At 51.7% G+C, this 16,404-nt stretch overlaps 1 protein-coding gene across 1 annotated transcript; it reads right to left on the bottom strand.

Moving 5' to 3' along the window:
• Window positions 1–3,782: 3,782 nt before the first annotated feature.
• Window positions 3,783–15,977, bottom strand: LOC119957179 (syntaxin-6-like). The gene is made up of 8 exons (XM_038784977.1): window positions 15,803–15,977; window positions 14,063–14,232; window positions 12,987–13,081; window positions 11,721–11,783; window positions 9,353–9,472; window positions 8,093–8,199; window positions 5,037–5,131; window positions 3,783–4,220 (listed from the first exon to the last, which is right to left on the bottom strand). Exons 1-8 carry the CDS (start codon window positions 15,835–15,837, stop codon window positions 4,144–4,146), a joined length of 762 nt encoding a protein of 253 aa, XP_038640905.1. The 5' UTR covers window positions 15,838–15,977; the 3' UTR covers window positions 3,783–4,143.
• Window positions 15,978–16,404: the final 427 nt, after the last annotated feature.

Genomic DNA, 16,404 nt, shown 5'->3' with positions numbered 1-16,404 from the left:
AAAAGTTTGTGCTTGGGCAAGGAATTGGAAACAGTGAGCGGGAAATGATCGAATCAATCAACGTGCTTTTCCTGGGACTGAATAGGTCTGGAATTCTGTACAATGCAAGCTGAGGGTTGAGTGATTTCGCTGTAAAACTGAGGGTCGTGTTAAATGTGTTCATTTGGAGGAATGGTAGCCTTCCAAATACGCCACAGCCTCATAACACATCTGTTCTTTAGGACCCAGCACAATTTAGCCTTCTCCCTCCCACCTCAAAAGACCGTGTTTTAGATTAGAATACCTTTCGAATGACACTGGAGTCAGTGACGTAGAGAGTTACTTACGAGAGGTGGGGGGGAAAGAGAACCTCATGAAAGAGATATCTAGGCTCCAAATAATTGCATAGTAGACTACTTCTCAAAATAGAAATCATAGCTTTAATACTACTTTTCCAAATGACTAATTTCAGCAGTTCCTCCATTTACAAGTAATAGTTTGAATCCCAGGGTTTGTGGGTTAAGAGAATGGTGACTTAGCATCCAACCTGGCTGAGCATGGGCTTCAAGAACTGAAGGAGGAACGTGTTAAACGGGTTTGCCACTTTCTTTTGGTCAGCCAGTAATATCTCGCCTCCCTTTTGTCATCTACAGCTTTTCTCTCACCTGCCAAGGATTTCCTTGATGACTGCACTTTTACCTGTAATCTGTGAGGAAAGGATTTTTTTTTTAGCTTCTAAAAAAAGTAATTTAAAAAAAGCATTTTTAGGGTAATGTGTATATATAGTTCTTATTTTGGCTTAACTATTGTCGATTTAAATTTAGTTTGAAGAGGGGGGCCGGGTGGGGGAAGATCATCATTATACAAGTCCGGAGTCATTGCTGATGGCTTGTTGTTGCTATTGCCTTACATTGTATATCAGTGTCATTTGTATGTAGTTCGTGCGATCGGCATTTTTAATATCATAGCAGTTTTGTACAAAATACTTGTGCATAAATGTTTTTCCAGCTACTGCTTCTATTGACCAATACTTGTAAAGTTTATGTATCACATAGCCTGTGACTATTAAAAAGATGAGTTTTTTTTCCTTCCTGCCTAGTCACTTGCTGCTTCGACTAGAAGCGACGGTTGGTGACAGAGGTGAATGAATGTGCAATTGAACAAAACAGATGCTGCTTGTTCTACATCCCACCTGAGTGAAATCTGTGCCAATTCACCACTGCCTATTTGGGGGACTCTACTCTATTCTAATGCTCTCACTGCCGGCTATTTCACAGCAGTTAACACCCCCACCCTCCCCTACTGAAGTAGCAGATAGAAAAATATCAGAAGGTCCAGATAAACATTTGTCCAGTTATATTTTCCACAAATCCAGTTTTTTTTGTGTTTTGGTACTAAAAGCTGCTAATGGAGCAGGTTAGATCATTCTCTTGGGTGGCACGGTAGCACAATGGTTAGCACTGTTGCTTCACAGCGCCAGGGTCCCAGGTTCAACTCCCGGTTTGGGTCAATGTCTGTGCAGAGTCTGCACATTCTCCCCGTGTCTGCGTGGGTTCTCTCCGGGTGCTCCGGTTTCCTCCCACAAGTCCCACAAGACGTGCAGGTTAGGTGAATTGGACATTCTGAATTCTCCCTCTGTGTACCCGAACAGGCGCCGGAATGTGGCGACTTTCACAGTAACTTCATTGCAGTGTTAATGTAAGCCTACTTGTGACAATAATAAAAGATTATCATCCAGTTAGATGGTCTTGGCTACACTCTAGGACCCCCTCTCACCTCTGTCACCCCTCTCCTCTCACCTCCACCACCTCTCCCCTTCCCAGCCATCCTCTGCTTGAAACAATGCACCAGGTGTGGGGCCAGGATTTTCCAGCCTTCCCCCAGAATCAAATAACCTGTCCGATTTGGAGAATCGATCTTTCCGGGACTCATCCAATCCTAAAACCTCAAGGGTCCTGGCATTAGGTAAGGGAGTCAAAAGGGATTGGAGGAATGAAAAGGGATTGGAGGAATGAAAAGGGATTGGAGGAATGAAATATGTCTGACATTTATTTCAACTGTTTTTATTCTCTCAAATCTCAAAATAGTTTTGACACCTTTTTATAATAATTTAAACCTACAAACCATCAAAATACAGAAAATGTTATTGTGAAGGCAAAAAGGAAATGCAAGCTTGGCTGAAACAAGATACACAGTACAAAAAATAAACAGACCAAATTATTTGGCATTTCTAAATGGTGGCAAAGTTGGCCCGATGTGGGCGGTTCATCTTGATTGTGTGGTTTACTAACAGGGCGTTAATTAAACTCACTCCCAAACTGACGGCTGAAGTTTGCATAGTACCAGACAGAGGATTCACTCTCTGTAGTAAACAGCAGAGAAATGGAGGGAGGGAAGATGGAAACTAAACATTACACTTTCTGATTGATGAAACCTATCAAAGGTCAGTCTGATAAAGTGAAGTGAGAGATGGACTAATACCGAGTGAAGCAATGATTGGGGTCAGGCCACAGACGAATAGAGCATGGACTTGACATCGAATCCATCCTCCCCAGCTGAGTTCCTGATCTTGGGCACACTAACATGTAGGTAAACAAAAGGGCAGCCGGTCAGTATCAGACTGCAACTGATAGAGCTGTCACACAGGAAAGAGCCGCACTATATTTCCAGTACAGAAAACTCTGATGTGGAGACAATAACACATATTACGGGTAGTTAAGGGGAAGCTAATGCAGTGACTGAGGGAGGAAAAACCTATGTTGATGGGATGAGCGTTGACTAGTGTGGAACACAACTTACTGCAAATCTCTGTCCTTTAACGGAGGGCAATGAGCTAATTTAAATACGTATTTTATTACATCTCATCCAAATGATGCATCTCAGTACAGCCCTCCTTCAGTACAGTGCTCCCTCAGCACTGACCCTCTGACAGTGCGGCACTCCCTCATTACTGACCCTCTGACTGCCCAGCACTCCCTCAGTACTGACCCTCTGACAGTGCAGCACTCCCTCAGTACTGACCCTCTGACAGTGCAGCATTCCCTCAGTACTGACCCTCTGACAGTGCAGCGCTCCCTCAGTGCTGACCCTCCGATAGTGCAGCACTCCCTCAGTACTGACCCTCTGACAGTGCAGTGCTCCCTCAGTGCTGACCCTCCGATAGTGCAACACTCCCTCAGTACTGACCCTCTGACTGCCCGGCACTGCCTCAGTACTGACACTCTGACAGTGCAGCACTCCCTCAGTACTGACCCTCTGACAGTGCAGCACTCCCTCAGTACTGACCCTCTGACAGTGCGGCACTCCCTCAGTACTGACCCTCTGACAGTGCGGCACTCCCTCAGTACTGACCTTCTGACAGTGCTGCGCTCCCTCAGTACTGACCCTCTGACGGTGCGGCGCTCCCTCAGTACTGACCCTCTGACAGTGCTGCGCTCCCTCAGTACTGACCCTCTGACAGTGCGGCGCTCCCTCAGTACTGACCCTCTGACAGTGCGGCACTCCCTCAGTACTGCCCTGAGAGTGTCAGCTTGATTTGTGCGTTCCAGTCACTCGAATGCGCAGCTTTCTGATTCAGAAGAGAATTGCAGTGCCTTCCTTGCAAGGTCAAACAGTTCAAGTAAAACCCCTTCAAAGAGGAGTCAGATTGTGGGATGCTTTTAGCAGGAGTTGCTCAAGAAGAGGGAGCGAGAGAATTATTGAGAATCTAATCTCCCTAAGACCTGCCCATTGCCCAGGCAATTCCACATCACCCCCAACGCTGAGCAGAGAGGGATCCAATGGCTGTCAGTAAGAGGAGACTCTTGCAGATTAATTTGCATTATTTATTAAAAAGGTTGGACACTAAATTTTGTCCGATTCTAAAGGTACTACTGTGTCCACTACTGACATCGTGAAATGTACAAGTTAACATATTTCAAAAAGAATGATGTGGTATTTTACAATCCCCCCCCCCCCCCGTTTTGTGCAGCAAGGTTGTCACATTGGATACAGCACCCAGTCAAAAAGTAACCAAAAAAGACAAGTCGCCATTGATGGGACTCTGCCCTGATCCAAGTGTAACTCTGAGTAACTTGCTCCTGCCCTCTCCCACGACAGATGTTCCAGTTGCTGATCTCCCTTGGCAACCCGTGTCGTACACAGTTAAGAGTCCCGGCTTAGCGATCACAGAGTGAAGAGCAATATAAGCACCACGACCAGGATGACGAGAAGAACAACGATGACGCACCACTGGCGGCGAGCTGGCAAAGACAGAAAGTTCCCATCAGTCTCGGGACCAACAGGCATTGGACAATCCACCATCACCAGGAGAGTAAATATCTCCCATTTACATAGCTCCTTCAATGTAATCGAACGTACTTCACACGAACATCAAACAAAACCAGAGTCCGAACTTCAATGGGAGGTGACCCAAAGCTTGATTGATCAGGGAGGTCTTGAAGAAAGAGTGGGAGGTGTTTAGGGAGACGGTTCTGGAGTTTAGGCACCAGGCAGCTGGTGATGGGGGGGGGGGGGGGGGGGGGGATGAAAATCTAGGGTGGAATTAAATACCCGACGAAAACAAACAACGGGTGTGAAAAAACTACGGAAAGAGAGCAAAATAATAATAATGTTTATTAGTGTCACAAGTAGGCTTACGTTAGCATGACAATGATGTTACTGTGAGAAGCCCCTAGTCGCCACATTCCGACGCCTGTTTGGATACACAGAGGGAGAATTCAGAATGGCCAATTCACCTAACAAGCAAGTCTTTCGGGACCTGTGGGAGGAAACCGGAGCACCCGGGAGGAAACCTACGCAGACACGGGGAGAACGTGCAGACTCCGCACAGTGACCAAGCCGGGAATAGGACGCGGGTCCCTGGAGCTGTGAAGCAACAGTGCTAACCACTGTGCTAACGAGCCGCCCAAATCTGACACTGAGCTAGTACCAGGGCAGGAGCAAAGGGCCAAATGGCCTTGTGCAGAGAGAACAGCGGGATTCGGGGGCGAGGAGAGAGAGAGCGGGATTCGGGGGCGAGGAGAGAGAGAGAGAGAGAGAGAGACTTGGAAACTTACCGCTGGTCATGTGAGAAACTTTGGCCAACTTTTTCATCGTGCTGTCCAGGCGGGAATGAGTGTTGTCCATTTCATGGGAAAATTCATCCAACATCCTGGAAAAGGGAAATCAGATTGGGTCAGAAAGGGGCAGGTATCTCCATCCCCGGAGAACAGTGAACCCTGGGGAACAGGCGTTGATTCTCTGACGTTGATTCAGTGAGTTCCTTTGAGCGTGAGCCGGACCTAATCCTTGATGGGTTTGAGTCATTGCGCGAGGTGAATCGGGATCAGTGCGGTCCAGATTTGATCACCTCAGGAGGTGGAAAAAGTATCCAGTATTTATTTTAATCTGTATTTGCAGCTCTCCCGGGAGAATCCATGGTTTGGGGTGAGATGGGGGTATGTATTTATTGTGCTGCATCATAGTGTGTGGTACAGGCTGGATAAACAGAAAGGTCTTTTCTAATAATGCGCGGAGTTAATGTTCACACATTGACCTCAGGATAGCAGATCAATGGAGGCAGTCACATGACAATAAACACTTCAATGAAGAGCAGCTGCTTCATTAGCAAGTTGACGACAATGTAAATATTTTTGAGCTCATGGTGCGAGTCCCACTCCAGCTCAAACCCCTCACACGCGCAGTGCTGCTGCCACTGCATGTGGTTGTTCAGGCCGCACAGAAAGGTCACGTTGCTCTTCTCGAGGGCAATTAGGGATGGGCAATAAATGCTGGCCCAGCCAGCGACCTCCACATCCCATAAATTAATTTTAAAAATTAACTATCTACATACTTTCTTCGAAACTGCAGGTTTACAGCAACTAGCCAGGGTTGGGTCTGATGTTTCGTGTTACTCCTCCCGCTGCCCAATCTTTCCCACAGATCAGAAGAGATCCTCTGCTTCTGCCATCACATCCCACATCGGGGCAGCACGGTAGCATTGTGGATAGCACAATCGCTTCACAGCTCCAGGGTCCCAGGTTCAATTCCCAGCCTGGGGGTCACTGTCTGTGCGGAGTCTGCACATCCTCCCCGTGTCTGCGTGGGTTTCCTCCGGGTGCTCCGGTTTCCTCCCAGTCCAAAGGTGGATTGGCCGTGATAAATTGCCCTTAGTGTCCAAAATTGCCCTTAGTGTTGGGTGGAGTTACTGGGTTATGGGGATAGGGTGGAGGTGTTAACCTTGGGTAGGGTGCTCTTTCCAGGAGCCGGTGCAGACTCGATGGGCCAAATGGCCTCCTTCTGCACTGTAAATTCTATGATTCATCCCAACAACCTTCATCATATCAGCTTGAACCGGCAGCCACAGAATATCTTTACGTTTATCCCAGTCTGAGCCAAATAGTGAATTACTTACTCCCCGTTACATCTTATACCAGAGAAATGGAAATCACACATTTCAACACCTTTCACAGCCTCAACATCCCAAATTGTTACCGCTCTCCCTCAGGACCGACCCTCTGACAGCGTCACCCTCCCCCGGGACTGACCCCTGACCCTCCGACAGCGCCGCGCTCCCTTAGGACTGACCCTCCGACAGCGTCACACTCCCCCGGGACTACCCCCTGACCCTCCGACAGCGCCGCGCTCTCTCAGGACCGACCCTCCGACAGCACCGCGCTCTCTCAGGACTGACCCTCCGACAGCGTCACCCTCCCCCGGGACTGACCCTCCGACAGCGTCACCCTCCCTCAGGACTGACCCTCCGACAGCGTCACCCTCCCCCGGGACTGACCCTCCGACAGCGTCACCCTCCCTCAGGACTGACCCTCCGACAGCGTCACACTCCCCCGGGACTACCCCCTGACCCTCCGACAGCACCGCGCTCCCTCAGGACTGACCCTCCGACAGCGTCACCCTCCCCCGGGACTGACCCTCCGACAGCGTCACCCTCCCTCAGGACTGACCCTCCGACAGCGTCACACTCCCCCGGGACTACCCCCTGACCCTCTGACAGCGCCGCGCCCCCTCAGGACCGACCCTCCGACAGCGCCGCGCTCCCTCAGGACCGACCCTCCGACAGCACCGCGCTCCCTCAGGACTGACCCTCCGACAGCGTCACCCTCCCCCGGGACTGACCCTCCGACAGCGTCACCCTCCCTCAGGACTGACCCTCCGACAGCGTCACACTCCCCCGGGACTGACCCTCCGACAGCGTCACCCTCCCTCAGGACTGACCCTCCGACAGCGTCACACTCCCCCGGGACTGACCCTCCGACAGCGTCACCCTCCCTCAGGACTGACCCTCCGACAGCGTCACCCTCCCCCGGGACTGACCCTCCGACAGCGTCACCCTCCCTCAGGACTGACCCTCCGACAGCGTCACACTCCCCCGGGACTGACCCTCCGACAGCGTCACACTCCCCCGGGACTACCCCCTGACCCTCTGACAGCACCGCGCCCCCTCAGGACCGACCCTCCGACAGCGCCGCGCTCCCTCAGGACCGACCCTCCGACAGCGCCGCGCTCCCTCAGGACCGACCCTCCGACAGCGCCGCGCTCCCTCAGCACCGACCCTCCGACAGCACCGCGCTCCCTCAGGACCGACCCTCCGACAGCACCGCGCTCCCTCAGGACCGACCCTCCGACGGCACCGCGCTCCCTCAGGACCGACCCTCCGACAGCACCGCGCTCCCTCAGGACCGACCCTCCGACAGCACCGCGCTCCCTCAGGACCGACCCTCCGACAGCACCGCGCTCCCCTGGGACCGACAGCACCGCGCTCCCTCAGGACCGACCCTCCGACAGCACCGCTCTCCCTCAGGACCGACCCTCCGACAGCACCGCGCTCCCCTGGGACCGACAGCACCGCGCTCCCTCAGCACCGACCCTCCGACAGCGCCGCGCTCCCTCAGCACCGACCCTCCGACAGCGCCGCGCTCCCTCAGCACCGACCCTCCGACAGCGCCGCGCTCCCTCAGCACCGACCCTCCGACAGCGCTGACCTCCCTCAGAAGCTACACATTGAACCAGAGCCAATTCTAAAGACCCAAACCCTTCATGTTGGGTTTGGAATGAAAATAACTTTTGCGAGTTTGTGTTTGACTCAGTTGGTCGGACTGTAATCCATACTCACACTGCCTGCTCTTCCAACTCATCTCCTATCTGCTCCGACATGTTCTTTAGCATTGTGCTACTGCCCAATACCAGTTCCAGCTGGTCATCCTGCTGTTCCACTATCAGCTGGACAGGACCGAAGGGAAAAGTTACATCATTGTTCACATTGACTTCCACAACAATAAAGATCACGTCTCGGCCTGTTTCACAACAAGGTCTGTTTCTCTTTGGCTACCGTTTAAAATATCTATATTTTTAAAAATTCAGCTTTGTTCATCCCTGGGCTCGTCCAGTATTTATTGCCCATCCCTAATTGCCCTCGAGGAGCTGCCTTCTTGAACCACTGGAGTAGGTACACCCACAGTGCTGTTAGGGATGGAGCTCCAGGATATTGACCCAGCGACAGTGAAGGATCGGCCGATATATTTCCAAGCCAGGGTGTTGCGCAGCTCGGAGGGGGACCTCCAGGTGGTGGGGTTCCTGCTGCCCTTGTCCTGTCAGGTGATCGGAGTCACGGGTTTGGAAGGTGCTGCCTAAGGAGCCTTGGTGAGTTGCTGCAGTGCATCTTGTGGACGGTACACGCGGCTGTCACTGCCGGATGGGGAGCTGATCAAGCGAGTCAGGCTGTTGTGGTTTGAGGGGGATCGAGTTTCTCACCGCCGCCACCAGCATAAATCCTGCTTCACAATTGATCCCCAGAGTGGGCACTTGTACAAATTAAACCTGCCCCTTAAATTCAGCTCATAAAACACAAGGTTAGCTGAACAGCCAGTCACAGTCCCGATCCTGGATTGAGTATATTTAAACCACACTCTACACCAGGTTTATAGAGTGAACTAACAGCGCAGAATTGATGGAGGGAAAGACTAAGCTTCCAACTTTTAGTCCTAATATCTTCATTTGTCTGAATCAGTGTCAGATTCTGCCTGAGGGTTTTCCTGTAAATCGTGTTGGGATATTTTCCAGTAGGAACTGCAAGAGAATTGAGGGTTATTGGGATAAGGCGGGAACGTGTTGAGGATTAACGTAGCAGATCAGTCACAATCTCATTGAATGGCGGAGCAGATTCGATGGGCCAAATGCTCCTACGTCTTATGGTCTTAAGTTGTGAGCAACTTCCACCTTTGATTATAAACATTGTAAATCCTCATCTCCCTCGTCTCTCGAACACGCCGGTTTTTAAAGGAACCGCTGTCCAGATGTTGATGTTACCCAGCACCATGGCCTCGGCCCTTCACATTCAGCTTCCTGAGTGAGCGTCACCCGTTTGAGGACTTACTCTTTGCTGAGCTCGCTGCTCCTCGATGTACTGGGAGTTTTCGTTCTCCAGTTCCTGGTCTAGGCGCCTGTATCTGTCCATGGGCTGATGCTGCTGCTGTTCAGTACCTGCAAGCAGATTCTATAACAGGAAGAATATATCACTGCTTGCTCCCCTGGCAATCCACACCCCCCCCCCCCAGCCTCATTGCAATCCACCCTCCCCCTAGCCCCCCATCCCCGTTGCAATCCACCCTCCCTCCCCCCCACCCAGTTGCAGTCCACCCTCCTCCCCCGTTGAAATCCATCCTCCCCCCCTCCCCGTTACAATCCATCCTCCCCCCTCCCCGTTACAATCCATCCTCCCCCCCCCTCCCCCGTTACAATCCATCCTCCCCTCCCCCGTTACAATCCATCCTCCCCCCTCCCCGTTACAATCCATCCTCCCCCCTCCCCCGTTACAATCCATCCTCCCCCCCTCCCCGTTACAAACAATCCATCCTCCCCCCCCTCCCCCGTTCCAATCCATCCCCCCTCCCTCCCCGTTCCAATCCATCCCCCTCCCTCCCCGTTACAATCCATCCCCCCTCCCTCCCCGTTACAATCCATCCCCCCTCCCTCCCCGTTACAATCCATCCCCCCTCCCTCCCCGTTACAATCCATCCCCCCTCCCTCCCCGTTACAATCCACCCTACCTCCCTCCCCGTTACAATCCACCCTACCTCCCTCCCCGTTACAATCCACCCTACCTCCCTCCCCGTTACAATCCACCCTACCTCCCTCCCCGTTACAATCCACCCTACCTCCCTCCCCGTTACAATCCACCCTACCTCCCTCCCCGTTACAATCCACCCTACCTCCCTCCCCGTTACAATCCACCCTCCCTCCCTCCCCGTTACAATCCATCCTCCCTCCCTCCCCGTTACAATCCACCCTACCTCCCTCCCCGTTACAATCCACCCTACCTCCCTCCCCGTTACAATCCACCCTACCTCCCTCCCCGTTACAATCCACCCTACCTCCCTCCCCGTTACAATCCACCCTACCTCCCTCCCCGTTACAATCCACCCTACCTCCCTCCCCGTTACAATCCACCCTACCTCCCTCCCCGTTACAATCCACCCTACCTCCCTCCCCGTTACAATCCATCCTACCTCCCTCCCCCGTTACAATCCATCCTCCCTCCCTCCCCGTTACAATCCATCCTACCTCCCTCCCCGTTACAATCCATCTTCCCTCCCCATTACAATACATCCTCCCTCCCTCCCCCGTTACAATCCATCCTCCCTCCCTCCCAGTTACAATCCATCCTCCCTCCCCATTACAATCCATCCTCCCTCCCTCCCCCGTTACAATCCATCTTCCCTCCCTCCCCGTTACAATCCATCCTCCCTCCCTCCCCCATTACAATCCATTCTCCCTCCCTCCCTCCCCCGTTACAATCCATCTTCCCTCCCTCCCTCGTTACAATCCATCCTCCCTCCCTCCCCGTTACAATCCATCTTCCCTCCCTCCCTCCCTCCCCCGTTACAATCCTCTCCGTCCCCCCACCCATTCCCATTAGTTGGTCACATGCACAGTGATGTTCAACAGCTGAAAATGCCAGAGTGTGGCTCATTGCCCGAGGGGGGGGGGGGGGGTCCACATAATTTAAAACCCACTCACAAACTAAACTTAATTCAAAACCACTTCATTCAAACGATCTGGTCGGCCTCATAAGCACAGAGTAGGCCATTCTGCCCATCGCGTCTGTGCAGACCCTTTGGAAGAGCTGTCCAGTCAGACCCACTCCCCTCCTCTTCCCCACAGCTCTGCAAAGTGTTCACCTTTCCGTTCCTGTGTTCAATCTGTGTCCCTCTGGTTTCTGACTCTCTCTCCAGTGGACACAGTTCCCCCTAGTTTACTCGACCAAAACCTTCATGATTTCAAACACACTGATTAAATCTAACTATGGAAGACAATCCCAGTTTCTCTCATCTCTCTACCTTACAAAATGGGAGTGCCCTAATTCAATATATGTTGAGCAATAAATCCCCTATCTGCCCTTTCATTTACACAGTTTCACATTATTTGCTAGTTCAACACTTCATTCAAAAACATGGTCGAACTGCAGTTAACCGGAGTGATTAGTAAGTGGAATATTTCTGCTTCCTGACTCCATACCAAACCAGAGACTTGCCAGTCCGTCAAGTTAAAATTCAGGGAAAATCAGGCTTATTCCTCATTCCGGTGACCCCCCAGCTGTTTGACGATGATGGCAGCAGTCTCGCTGTGATGCTCACTGCTTGTCAGCTCACACTTGGGAAGAGTGGGAGCGGAGGGGGGGGGGGGGGCATCTGCTGCCGAGTGCGGACGCAAACTCGCCCAATTCAAAGCCGGAAGCTGCTCACCTGCCGAGTTTTCCTCTCTCCGAATGCAACAGCTGATGGGCTTGAAATGTGATCTTTCATTTCCTGGTGAATTAAAGTAAAAGTTAGTTAGAAACACAGAGTCTTCCTCGCAATACAGAGGAGATTCTCTCTCTCTCGTTAACTTTACCGTTTGAAGTTAATTAGTACGGAAGGCCGAACAGAAACAGGGGCTGGATTCTCTGTTTCTGAGACCAAGTACTGGCACCAGTGGAACGCGCGAGGCCTTTTACCACCAAACAGTGTGTGTGAAACCCTCACTGATTCTGGGACCGGCGAGGGGCTGGCAGCGGCGCTGGGTGAAAGTCCCGGCCCCGTGCCAAAAAACAGCCGGCGAATGGCCGGGTCCCTGACCGCACATACACACGGCTGCCGACCTGCGGCAGTCGCTGCCGTACAACATGGCTCTGGCCGTGCGCAGACCTGATCCGCCATCCGCAACCCAACCCCCCACCAATCCCCCCCCAGGCCTCACATATACCCCCACCCCCGACAAACGGCACAGATCCCGGACGAGTGTGGCGCCGCTGGACACCGTCAGCAGCCACCACTCCGGATTCCCGACCGTTCAGACCGCCCGGGTCCCGCTCCGTCGGGAACTCGGGGCCATTGGGGGAGGGTCTGCTGATGACGTTGCAATGGCGTGCGGCGCGATTACGCTATTTCCGATGGGGCGGAGCATGGCTGACCGCCATCAAACCAGCACCGGCCCTGATCTGGGCGTCAGAGTCGATTCTCCGCCTGATCGCCGATATCGCCGTCGGGCAATGGAGACTCCCACACAGAGGGTTCATTCCCAAAGGTTCTTCCATTGCAGGTTGAGACAGGGAAGTGGCCAAGGTTCCTGCACCTGTCCATTATCCTGCTATCACAGCTTTAATTGGGGATTGGGACTCGACTGGAATGTTCAGTCTCCTGTGGCCGAATAGCCCGGCAATACCCACTGTCTAGGTCTCACGTCGGAAAAGGGTGAGGGACATAAGGAAGCAAAACCCACCCGGAGATGAGGGATAGGAAGAGCAATAGCACACAAACAGCACCCCTAAATACAGCCCCTCAAATCAAACAACTCCCTCAGGAGCAAATCTGTAAACTGTAAATTTGAATCTACTCCGAAAAGGCATACGGAGCAGATTCGATACGAATTCTCCGAAGACAAAATGGACAAATAATTAAAATTTGCAGGATTAGGGGAAACTGGTAGTGGGGAGTATTGCCGGGTACGTTCAACCCCATCCACATGGCTACCTTCACAGTGTGTCTCGTTTTGACAACAAAGGCTTTCCTCCCTTGCAGTTCATTTGGCTCGATCTTGAACTTCCGAGGGTTCGATTCCACGATGCGTTTGCAATAGTTAAGGGCAAAGAGACAGAGAGAGAGCGAGAGACAGACAGACAGACAGGAACAGCCAGGAGGCTGCATTATAGACACGGTGTGGATTTTGAGAACACTACGTTATTTAAAGGAAAATTAAAATCCAGTGACATTTGCAGTTAAACAAAATTTGAGAATCCCAAAGTTTTTAATATTTCAGTGTAACTCCACAGCAGTTACCGAGGTCCCAAAGTATGATGCTGCAGAGTTTGTTATCACAAGTTTTAAAATCAATGGCGAGAGAAGAGAATTTCATTTCCATTATAGAATTTACAGTGGAGAAGGAGTCTATTCGGCCCATCAAATCTGCACCGGCCCTTGGAAAGAGCACCCTAGCCAAGCCCACACCCTATCCCTGTAACCCAGTAACCCCACCTAACCTTTTTGAATATTAAGGGCAATTTATCCTGGCCAATCCACCTAACTCGCATGTCTTTGGACTGTGAGAGGAAACCGGAGCACCCGGAGGAAACCCACACAGACACGGGGAGAACGTGCAGACTCCGCACAGACAGTGACCCAAGCCGGGAATCGAACCCGTGACCCTGGAGCTGCGAAGCAACTGCGCTAACCTCCATGCTACCATGTCCCCCAAGAAAGCTGTCATGATCTATTTGGAACACAGAAATAAATGGTGGAAAGGGATTCCATCAATAATTGTAAAACTGATTTATTTAGGAGAAAGGAGGTACTGGAGGATGTGGGGCTTATTTACAAAATATCAGGGAAGTTGCATCAGGGAGCAAACACGAGGCTCAGCCGCGATGCCTACACTTGGTGATCAGCCGGTTGAGGTTCACACAGGCCTGGCCGAGGCAGCTGGGGCCTGGGGGAAACCGCACTCCAGTTGGTGGGGGGAGGGGGTGGGGGGGCCATCAAAACATAAACATAGAACCCTGAGAGAGGGAGAGAGTGCCAGGAAAGGGAGCGAAGCTACTGCTGAAGGATATCGATCGTCTCATCTAAATCCTCCAGGTCCCACTCGATGCTTCTCAGGCTGTTGCGAAGTTCATTCGTTGTCCAGTCGTACTCCTCCTTGCTGACAGTCTGCGTGTCCTGCAGTAACTCGCACCATCGCTGGTACAGTCCCCGGGCTGTGTTTACTGCCTTCTGCACCTCCCTGCGACCAGAGGAAGACATCTCAGGACATGTTAATGAGGGAGATGGGCCACTCATCACAGTGAGAAAAGAGTTAACACTCAACCACCCCCCCCCCCCCTCCAATCCGCCACCCCTCTGCCCCACAGACAGTCCACCAACGACACCCACTAGGCTGGTATGCGGGGGGGGGGGGGGGGGGGGTTCTATGGAATTTTACCCCAGCCAAAGAGAAACCCTTCTTAAAATAGAATCTAATCCATCATATTCCAAGGATGGATAAAGGGAGTTACATTCCAACTGCAACACAAAGAGGAGATTTGATCGAGCGGTTTAAAAAAATCAGGGAAGGGTACACAAAGAGAGATTGATTCCAATGAATGATCAGAGGTGCTATGAGGAAACTATTTAGACTATCATAGAATTTACAGTGCAGGAGGCCATTCAGCCCATCGCACTGCACCGGCCCTTGGAAAGAGCACCCTATTTAAACACACACCTCCACCCTATCCTAGTAATCCAGTAACCCCATCGAATCTTTTAGACATTAAGGGGCAATTTAGCGTGGCCAATCCCCCCAAACTGCACACCTTTGGACTGTGGGAGGAAAGCGGAGCACCCGGAGCAAACCCACGCAGACACGGGGAGAAAGTGTAAACTCCACACAGTCACCCGAGGCCGGAATTGAACCTGGGACCCTGAAGCAGTGAGGCAGCAGTGCTAACCACTGTGTCACCTCACATTTTTGTATTAATTCAAGGGCTTCTCTGGCTAGGCCAGCATTTATTGTCCACCCCCAATTGCCCAGAGGAACTTAGAATGTGGAATGTAGGAGCAGCAGGATGGTGCAGCACAGCGCCGAGGACCCGGGTTCAATCCCGGCCCCGGATCACTGTCCGTGTGGAGTTTGCACATTCTCCCCGTGTCTGTGTGGGTCTTACCCCCACAACCCAAAAAGGTGTGCAGGGCGGGTGGATTGGCCACGCTAAATTGCCCCTTCATTTGGAAAAAAGATAATTGGGCACTCTAAATATTTTTTTTAAAAATAACTTGGAATGCACCACGTGTTTGAAAAGGGAACGCGATAAATAAATGTACTAATTGTAGGGAGTGGGGATTGTCCTATGGAAGAGCTGGTGCAGACTCAATCAATGGCCTGCTTCTGGCTCTGTTACTGCACAGTAAATTGTGTTTATTCTGGTGACTGGCAAGTGTTTGGGGCCGTCCAGAGGTTGTGGAAGGCAACGAATAGAGAAATGCAAGTTTCTTATTTTGGAAATGACATCACCCAGCAGCAAAGCCCAACTTCTCCCAAACTCCTGCTGCCCTCAAGTTGTGACTTGTCCCGGACCTGTGCTTTGTGGAGTTTGCTCCACCAGCACCCCACCCCAGCCAGCTCAACCCCTGGTGCACAGGGACCAGTGGGGAATGGGGGGGGGGGGGGGGGAAGTTTCTGCTCATGATATAAACTTAGCTGCAAAGATAGTTGAGTGCAGCCTCCCACAGAACAAGGCAAAGCCAGCAGCCCCCTGTCCAGCCCACCACATCCACACAGTAAAATCATCACTGCTGCAGCACTCATTGTAACTCACCCTTTGACCACAAAAAATGGATCCTCCACTGACATCTTTCTCTCTCCACAACACCCAGTCCCAGCTCTGAGTGTCAGGCAACCTCAATATCATCCGGGGCCAACACTCCCTCGTCACATGATGAACGATTACGCTTCAGCATCAATCACAAAAGATCAGCCAGTGATAAAACTCACTGAGCCAAAATAAACAGCACCAGCTGCTGGTGCTGGAGGACCTGAACTTTTCTGATTCACTTCCTCATCCACACATCCTGGTTTTTAAAAAGTTCTCCACCCCCCTCTCTCTCTCTGAGTCCAGACCAATATTTAATCCCTCAACCAACATCACTAAACCAGGTGACCTGGGTCATTGTCACCTTGCTGTGTGTGGGATCTGCCTGTGCGCAAATCAGCTACTGTGTTCCCTACATTACAACAGTGAATACACTTTGGAAAGTACCCCGTCGTCCGTAAATCGCTTCGGGGGCGTCCCGAGGTTGCGAAAGGCGCTATGGAAATGCAAGTCTTTTTCTTTCATCCAATAAGAATTGAATATGTATTTCAAAAGAAGCATATGTAGAGCAATAAGGACCGACCCGGGTTCAATTCCCAGCTTGGGTC

The sequence above is a fragment of the Scyliorhinus canicula genome, chromosome 25 (assembly GCF_902713615.1).
Source record: "Scyliorhinus canicula chromosome 25, sScyCan1.1, whole genome shotgun sequence".
Classification (NCBI taxonomy): Eukaryota; Metazoa; Chordata; class Chondrichthyes; order Carcharhiniformes; family Scyliorhinidae; genus Scyliorhinus; species Scyliorhinus canicula.
Note: the sequence above shows the minus strand (reverse complement) of the source record. Positions and strands in the feature narration are given on the sequence as shown.

What these genes read in the sequence shown, in the direction of transcription:
- LOC119957179 (XM_038784977.1), bottom strand. Translation starts at nt 15,837, where the DNA reads ATGTCAGTGGAGGATCCATTTTTTGTGGTCAAAGG. An exon ending in CCATTTTTTGTGGTCAAAGG is followed by an intron (nt 14,233 to 15,802) that starts GTGAGTTACAAT and finishes CTCTGGTCGCAG; the next exon opens with GGAGGTGCAGAAGGCAGTAA. An exon ending in GAGTTGGAAGAGCAGGCAGT is followed by an intron (nt 5,132 to 8,092) that starts GTGAGTATGGAT and finishes TCCCTTTTCCAG; the next exon opens with GATGTTGGATGAATTTTCCC.